The sequence below is a fragment of the Pinus tabuliformis genome, chromosome 4_2 (assembly GCF_031772625.1).
Source record: "Pinus tabuliformis cultivar Carrire ecotype Pingquan chromosome 4_2, CPIR1, whole genome shotgun sequence".
In the NCBI taxonomy this organism is placed as follows: Eukaryota; Viridiplantae; Streptophyta; class Pinopsida; order Pinales; family Pinaceae; genus Pinus; species Pinus tabuliformis.
In genome coordinates this window covers 377,965,876-377,974,642 of record NC_142304.1, presented here as the reverse complement: position 1 = coordinate 377,974,642, position 8,767 = coordinate 377,965,876, and the positions used below count along the sequence as shown (strand labels likewise).

The window sequence follows — 8,767 nt, the reverse complement described above, 5'->3', positions numbered from 1 at the left end:
AATTTTTTAGTGATAGTTAAAATCTTCTCGAAAAATGATTAAAAGATCGAAAGTACCAATAATAAATAATCCTCAACCAACCACTAAATATCTAAGTACTTGCTTGATCAAATATCAAGTCTTTAATTGAGACACCATGAAGAACACAATGAAGAACATATTCCAATAGTAGAAACCTAGGGCCTTGTAGTATACCTTGTTTGGATAAAGTGAGACCTTGTTTGAATAAAGTACCATGTGCAATATTGTGTTCTTTGTACATGTGAATTAAAGTTATTAGTTCAAACTATGGTTTATTATTTTTTAATTGTATAGCTAAAGGACAAAAGGTAATATCTTGAATTTGCTAATTCTCATACATCTCTTAATTTTGGGCATCAAATCACTATAAATTTGCAACCTACTGATATTTTTGCACTTGCTAACATCATCAATGATCTAAGCACCATAAGTTGAACAAAATTATTAAATCCAATGCCAAAACATACCTTAAACTCCTTACTTGATATGAACACACAACTCAATAAAAACTCTAACAAATACACAATTTTTTTATCAACCATAAAAACATATACACTATAATATCTAAATTTCAAATAAATAATTGCAAAAAAACCCATTTCAATAAAATGTTAAAATTAAAATATACTAAATAAATAATCTCTCTAACCAATAAATAATACCTCTAAGTAGTGTACTATTTTTTATGAACTATAAAAACATATACACTATAATATCTAAATTTTAAACTATTATTTATAAAAACATTTATTTCAATGCTAACATCATCAATGATCTAAGCACCATAAGTTGAACAAAATTATTAAATCCAATGCCCAAACATACCTTAAACCTAAATCCTTACTTGATATGAACACACAACTCAATAAAAACTCTAACAAATACACAATTTTTTTATCAACCATAAAGACATATACACTATAATATCTAAATTTCAAATAATTAATTGCAAAAAAACCCATTTCAATAAAATGTTGAAATTAAAATATACTAAATAAATAATATCTCTAACCAATAAATAATACCTCTAAGTAGTGTACTATTTTTTATGAACTATAAAAACATATACACTATAATATCTAAATTTTAAACTATTATTTATAAAAACATTTATTTCAATCATATATATAACTAAAATGATTGATTAAATTAAAATACAAATTTAAAATAATCATTGTATATTACATCAATCGATGATTAATTTAAACTTATAAATTCAAAATAATCATTAAACATTACATCATACATATATATTTCTATTAAGACTCATATTTCCTTACTGGTCCTTTGCCTTTCATATTGGAAAGACAATATGGATGCTTTGTTTTTCATTAAGGGAAGTCAATAATTATATTGAAAAGTATAGCCCTAATTTGATCTCATGAATATATATAATATATATGAATATGACAATCTTTACCCCTAGGGTTGAAAAAATGTGTATATAGGTAGAATTGTCTTATAGTTTGACCTAAATTGAGGGCAGAGTTGGCAGAGTTGTCATATTTAGCTTTAAGATTGAAAAATATGTATATATATGTAGGATTGTCCTATAGTTTGACCTAAATAAATTGAGGGTAGAGTTAAAAGGGAAAAACAATAGATTTGTTATTTAATTAAAATTAAGAAAGGACTCCTCATTGGGCAAGAACGTCAACGGCAATGAAATACATGAGGAGAGTAGTTGAAGCAATTTTTTTAAGAGGAAACGCATGCTGTGCATTATCAAGCGTAAGTATTTGACCCCTCTAACATTGTCTTACTCTTAAATTTTATTAAATTAATAAGAGGTAGGTCCCAACTCCATGTGCAGAGTAATCGATGATCTGTCCTTCAATCATTCCTGCAGAAGATACTCCAACATATGCAGAGTTCCAAAACACGAAGCACGCATAGACAAATCCATGCTCACGCAATCATGACAATAACTTCTCCTCTTACCTGCAAATTTTTTAATCTGTAAAATAAAAGGAAAGACAAATGTCTAGTAGCCGCCTCCCACAGTTGTAAGCAACCTCGAGAACACAGCATGTGCATTTGAGCTCCCCACATGACGAATCCCCGCCAAAGAAGGCGAGTCGTGAGGAAGTGGACAACAAAAATAATCCCACATTCATAATGTCGGTTTCAAGCCATCTCAATCAGAAGCCCATCAAATTTTTTAGGTCGATGCTATCTCAGAACCCTCCCTGAACTATCAGTCATGGATCCATCCCATCGCATTCTTATTATAATACGTAAAGCCTGGCTTTGGTTGAGCAACCCTAGAAAACGACATATGGATATGCTGTCACTGGTTTTACATTTCATATATTTCTCAGCATCGTTTTCTGTGTAAAAAATAATAACATTGTTCTTAAATGTAGATTTGTAAAAAAATAGACATATGGATATGCTGTCACTGGTTTACATTTGATATAGATATTTCTCAGCATCGTTTTCTGTGTAAAAGATAATAACATTGTTCTTAAATGTAGATTTGTAAAAAAATAATAGCATTGTTCTTAACTGTAGATTTTCACAATAAGTCCTATTGTGTATTATAGATTTTTTTTTTCATCATTTTTGGTGCGAAAATAATAATAAGTTATGGGGTTGATAAGCAATTTACTATAAAATTGGATTTAATTTAGAAGAGAGTAATTAGATTAGATTAAAAAAGAGCGAGTAATTTATTCATTTTGTTTTCATAAAAAAAACATATTACATTGCTTTTAACTGTAGATTTTCACAGTAAGTTATATTGTTAATAAACTATTTATTATAAAGTTGGATTTGATTTAAAAGAAAACAATTCTATTAGATTTAGAAGAAAGAGTGAGTAATTTATTCTTTCTTGATTGATTGTTTTTCCTTTTCCACTCACTTTCATAGAGTCTGAAAGTGAATGACTAGGTTGTGTTTCTCAGTAAATCATATTACATTGTTTTTCAGTAAATCATATTACATTGTTATTACATTGTAGATTTTTACAGTAAGTCATATTGTTGATAAACTATCAACTATAAAGTTGGATTTGATTTAGAAGAGAGTAATTGGATTAGATTTAGAAGAAAGAGTGAGTAATCTATTCATTATTTCTTGATTGCTTTCTTTTTCACTCACTTTCATAGACTCTGTGAAAGTGAATCACTAGGTTGTGTTTCATAGTAAATCATATTACATTGTTTTTCACTGTAGATTTTCATAGTAAGTCATATTGTTAATAAGCTATCTACTACAAAATTGGATTCGCTTTAGAAGAGAGCAATTGGATTATATTCACAAGAAAGAGTGAGTAATCTATTCATAAGTTTGTTGATTGCTTTCATTTTCACTCACTTTCATAGAGTCTGAAAGTGAATGACCCGGTTTAGTTTTATAGTAAATCATATTACATTGTTCTTAATTGTAGATTTTCACAGTAAATCATATTTGTTGATAAACTATCCACTATAAAGTTGGATTCCATTTAGAAGAGACCAATTGAATTAAATTTAGAAGAAAGAGTGACTAATCTATTCATTCTTTGTTGATTGCTTTCTTTTTCACTCATTTTCATAGAGTCTGAAAGTAAATGACTAGGTTGAGTTTTATAGTAAATCATATTACATTGTTCTTAATTGTAGATTTTCACACTCAGTTATATTGTTGATAAGCTTTCTACTAGCATCATGGAATATCTAGAGAAGTGGTGGTGTCTTAAGACACATTGTTGTGTTTCCAATGACCACCACCACAAATTTAAGATAAAGCCACGTTACCACCTAACAAGATAAGTTATAATTTGGATTCTATTTAGAAGAAAGCATCAATAACAGATTCATTCTTTCTTGTTTGCTTTCTTCTTCACAAGCTTTTATAGAATCTGAAAGTGAATATAAATGACCAGATTGAGTTTCGTAGTAAATTATAATACATTATTTGTAATTGTAGATTTTTACAATAAATCGTATTGTTAATAAACAATATTAAAAATAAATAAATTCTTATCTTACTTACTTTCATAAATTCTAAAAGTAAATAGCTAACTTAAATTTCATAATAAATCAGTGTTAATAACTTATTTTCATAAATTCTAAAAGTAAATGGCTAAGTTAAGTTTCATAATAAATCATATTGTTAATAATTTTCATGAGTTTCACAGTAAAAAGAAATAATGTCGAAATTGGATTCGATCTAGAAGGAAGATAACCAATGGATTCATATAAGCTCGATTGATTCCTTCCTCACTTTCATGGAGTGTGAAATGTGAAAGTGAATGACGACGTTGAGTGTGCGTGCTGGCTGTGTATTTCTTTTACCACATAAAAATTTGAGATGAAACTCATAAAAAATTTCTATATTGGAGTTTTATCATAATTCAAATTCTATCTACAGTAAAATATTATTGATAAATGGAAGAATTCCGTTTTCGAAACCAAACCCAACTCAACCCTGAGCCGATCTTTGTTATTCTCATTCTCTGGAAGACATTCCTTGTCAAAACCAAACCCAAACCCTAACCTTAACCCTAACCAGCCTTAAGTCGATCTCGTTATTCTCATTCTCATCAATCAGTTCAACAAGTACGCTCGTTTATTTTTATTCTCATCAATCAGTTCGAGCAAGTACACTTGGGTTTCACCAATGGTTCTATTTGCTTTTGACACCCCGCATCTGTCGAAGCCCAGTTAGCTCTGTGCTCCTCTCTTTCGTTTTTTGCTTTTCTCATGATATTCGTTTAGTACGGCAACGAAAGGCTGCTCGTGACGTGATGTCGCCGTCTTTACACACTGTGGGTGCAACTCATATGGCTGCTCTTGTCTGAAAAGAGATGCTCCCTCGCTTCCATTTTTGGCCAAGAAGGAATTAAATTATGAAGTAGCAATTACCTTGCTTTTACTTTGGCCGTATATAGATTGCCCATGGCATCTGATGCTGTGCTTTTCTCAGGTCTTTCAATGGATTGAATTGTCTGTAATCTGTCCTCAGAAAAAAAAATTGACTGGTAGTATGTATGACCAGCTGGGCTTTTAAATTTCGGAGGTTTGATCAATGAATGATGGAGGCAAAGTGGGAGACAGCTAATTCATGAATTTGGGTCTCTGCATATATTGCTTTCAATGCTGCCCAGAATGCATCAAATAGATTTTTCCAACCATGGATTGGCAATGGGATTGCACCGTGGGCAGCTCCCACTATCACAGCGTGATCATCAAAGAGGGCTTTCTGCTGGAACTATTGGTCAAAATGAACTGGGAGTTGTTGTGTCCACTGATCCCAAACCTCGCCTCAAGTGGACACCAGAGCTCCATGAAAGATTTGTTGATGCTGTATCTCAGCTGGGAGGGCCAGATAGTAAGTACATCTTTTAATGTTCAGATCATTATGCTCAAACAGTAATTGGCAAAATTTATAGAATTTTGAGACTTTTAGTTACAACGTTTTTCAAAGGTTTTGTCTGGTTAGATTAAGCCAGCCATACATCTCAGAAAGTTTCATCTGCTCATGTGTTTTATTTACTTTGTTATGGTCCCAGAGGCCACTCCTAAGTCAGTGTTGAGAGTTATGGGCGTTAAGGGTCTAACACTGTACCATTTGAAAAGTCATCTCCAGGTATAGCCATTATACCCTTATTTCAGAACACCCATTTCATGCAGATCAAAATTGAAAGCATTGATTTCTTTATGGTCTCCGCAGAAATACAGGCTTGGCAAGCAGTCTTGCAAGGAAAGCAACTCGGACACAAATAAAGATGGTAAGAATAGCCTACAAATTGTTTATGAATTTTTGATGAATTTTCTGAAGTTTTGTTAACCACTGTCCAGGCCAGTTTTACAACCATTTTCTTCTGAAAATTTTATGCAGGGGTCAGCTCAGATTGCAGTAAGGACCCAAACATCAAAGGCCGAGACAGCAACATACGAACAAACCAAAAAGAGTGAGTCCCAACTTTCCAAGTAAGGTACAGTGTTTTGTATCATAATTTATTATTGCAATGAGAAAAGCCAGGTGCTCTATTTCTGGTGGGGAAGACGAAGATGCAGTATGTAATGTAAGCTGGGTGATCTATTTTTAACTGAGAAAATGTAATATAAGGTAGGTGCTCTATTTTTAACTGAGAGAAAATGTAGTATACAGTGTAATTTTGTTTAAAATATGTAAAAGTGTTAAAAGTAAAATTTTATGAGATACTTGATTAGATGTGTAAATATTAAAAATAAGCCAGGTGCTCTATTTCTGGTGGGAAGACCCAGATGCAGTATATAATGTAAGCTAGATGCTTTATTTTTAGCTGAGAAAATGTAGTATACAATGTAATTTTTTAAAAAATATGTACCAGTGCTATGTAAAATATTATAAGATTCTTAATTAGAATAGATGTGTAAAAATTAAAAGTAAGTAAATATTTCATATGTAAAAGTTTTAGGTAAAATATTATAAATTTTTTGATTTGATATGTAAATATTAAAAATAAATAAGTATATAAAACTCCATGGTAATTATAGTCATATCTACTAAATATATGCTCCACTGGAAAACATACAAATTAACCAACATTAAAGATAAAAATAAGTTTAGCATTTTGATTTCATTTATCTCAAAAATGTCTCAAACTTACAATTCTCAAACATATTAATCTAACATATGATTAGTTTTGACGGCCAATTCAGTATGATCTTTAATTTTTGTAAGTTAGAGTTGGATTTTCATTTAGATTTATGTTATTTCTTCTGTATTTTATAAAAAATGAAAACTTAGTTTAAATTTACAAAAATATTTGAACTTTAAAGGTGCATAAACTTGAATCTCTGATTCTGTTGATCTATCATGAAGTTCAATAGATAAATTTATGTTAGCTGTTAAAACAATACTCTTCTATGTTTTCTTGCCAGGGGAATGCATATTACAGATGCCTTAAATGCTCAAGTAGAAGTACAGAAAAGATTACATGAACAGCTTGAGGTATGTAGAAACCAAAATTGAAACTTATGTCTCACAGTTTTTTTTAAATGGAACTTTGAGATTTATTCGTTGGAAATGGTACTTAGGTTCAAAGATGCCTGCAATTGAGAATCGAAGCCCAAGGTAAATATTTAAATGCAATATTAGAGAAAGCACAACAAGCATTGATATACCAAACTTCCACTCCTGCAAGACTTGGTGCTGAATCAGCCGAGCTTGTTGAGATGGTCTCAAATGTTGCTACTGACTGCAACGAAACTGCAAGCTTCTCTAGATCGTCTGCTTCTTCTTCATTGATGGACATGCCCACACAAGACGAGGTCCAATATGACAGGGACAGATCTAGAGCCTTCTTCTGTGATAATGACTCCTCTATCTGGCACAATGAAGTTAGTGTTCACAACTGCAACAAGCTACAGGAACCAGGTTTCAATGACAGCAATGGGTGTCTTTACAAAACAGATTCAGAGCATGAATTACCTCAAACAAGGGAATTCAATGTCTGTTCAGTGACCAATTCAATGTGGGACTCCAATTCCCATAACAGATTACTGGCCAGTGATACCATGAAGCTGATTGAGGCAGGCCAGGATCAGCATCCTCAAAATGGGAATTCTTTGCCAATCATGGATGAAACGAGTATGGAGCCCACTGTTGAAAGGACTGCTTCAAGAATTTCTCTGCCAGAAGAAAGATTACCCATGCTTGTTCAGCCTCCTAATGCCCATTTTCTCCATGCCTGCCTGAGTGGCCATGAACAAGGTCTCTTTAAAAACTATGATCCTTGCCCCCCTTCTATGTTGGTTAAACGCAGAAAGGTTGTTCAAGGGTTGGATCTGAATATGAGAGGAGATCAGGGTGCCCCCCCACAGCTGGATTTGAATACATATGGTTGGGGCAGGTGAAGAAATGTTGTATCAATATCCCTGGCTTCGCCGATTCTGTACATATTGTCGAGGCTTTTCTTTAATTCAACCAGAGCAGTAATATAGAATAAATTTATGTTAGTACCTGCATTTCTTTATAGGTCTGATAATCTAGTATGCGATGGAAAGCTGAAATCTCAGTCAGGATCTAAGGATTTCATTGTCGAGAGGCAATTCCAAGGGAATAATGATAATAATAATAAGTGTATTATTGATGGATAACGTATGAATTATGAGTGTGAGTATTGGGTTTGGCTTCTGCAACGAAGTAAGTAGCAGTCCAATATTTAGCTTGTCTTTTCATGATGGTATTTTTCAGGACAGCAAATTTCATTTCTCGGTATTATGATAAAAATAGAGGTGGAAACATGGAATCAGGAAAGATAGCATAGATTGGAATAAACAAAATACTGATACCAAATTCTGAGATCTGCATAAATAGCGGCAAACAGAATTCTCGGACATCAGATTTCATAGGGAAAAGGAGATGCCTAATTTGTTGCTATGCAACCTATCATTTTACAAGCGAGAATGCTACTTTTTAAAAGTTCTTTTATTGTTTTTCTTTTTTTTCACTACATTCAGTAAGATTGTGTTTTTTTTGTTGGGTTGGGATAGATCTTTAATTCAACGTTTTGCAAAAGCGTTGGAGTATTAGGATTAAATAATTAGAAAAATTAAAAATAGTTTGAAATATAAAAAATATGTATATAAGAGTGAGATTTTATTAGTAATGCATAAAAGTATTTTATATATTGTTATAAGAAAAGTGTAACTTATTGTTTGTAGAGGTGTTTTTCTTTTTATTAGGGAAGAGAATAAATGTTGTAATGTCATGTTTTATTTTGTAAACATTTTGACTTGGTCAAAATATATAGAAGAAAAAAAGAAAT

The 8,767-nt window shown here is 31.7% G+C and overlaps 1 protein-coding gene across 1 annotated transcript; it reads left to right on the top strand.

The window, feature by feature from the left end:
• Positions 1 to 4,567: 4,567 nt before the first annotated feature.
• LOC149169511 (uncharacterized) lies at positions 4,568 to 7,954 on the top strand. Its single transcript, XM_089427112.1, has 6 exons — positions 4,568 to 5,340; positions 5,522 to 5,598; positions 5,683 to 5,740; positions 5,851 to 5,923; positions 6,879 to 6,948; positions 7,035 to 7,954. The coding sequence occupies exons 1-6, from the start codon at positions 5,106 to 5,108 to the stop codon at positions 7,851 to 7,853; spliced, it is 1,332 nt and encodes a 443-aa protein (XP_089283238.1). The 5' UTR covers positions 4,568 to 5,105; the 3' UTR covers positions 7,854 to 7,954.
• Positions 7,955 to 8,767: the final 813 nt, after the last annotated feature.

Excerpts from the sequence above, each read along its gene's own strand:
- LOC149169511 (XM_089427112.1), top strand. The coding sequence starts at position 5,106 with ATGCTGCCCAGAATGCATCAAATAGATTTTTCCAACCATGGATTGGCA. Across the intron at positions 5,924-6,878 it reads ATACGAACAAACCAAAAAGA|GGGAATGCATATTACAGATG; the intron begins GTGAGTCCCAAC and ends TTTTCTTGCCAG. Across the intron at positions 6,949-7,034 it reads GATTACATGAACAGCTTGAG|GTTCAAAGATGCCTGCAATT; the intron begins GTATGTAGAAAC and ends AATGGTACTTAG.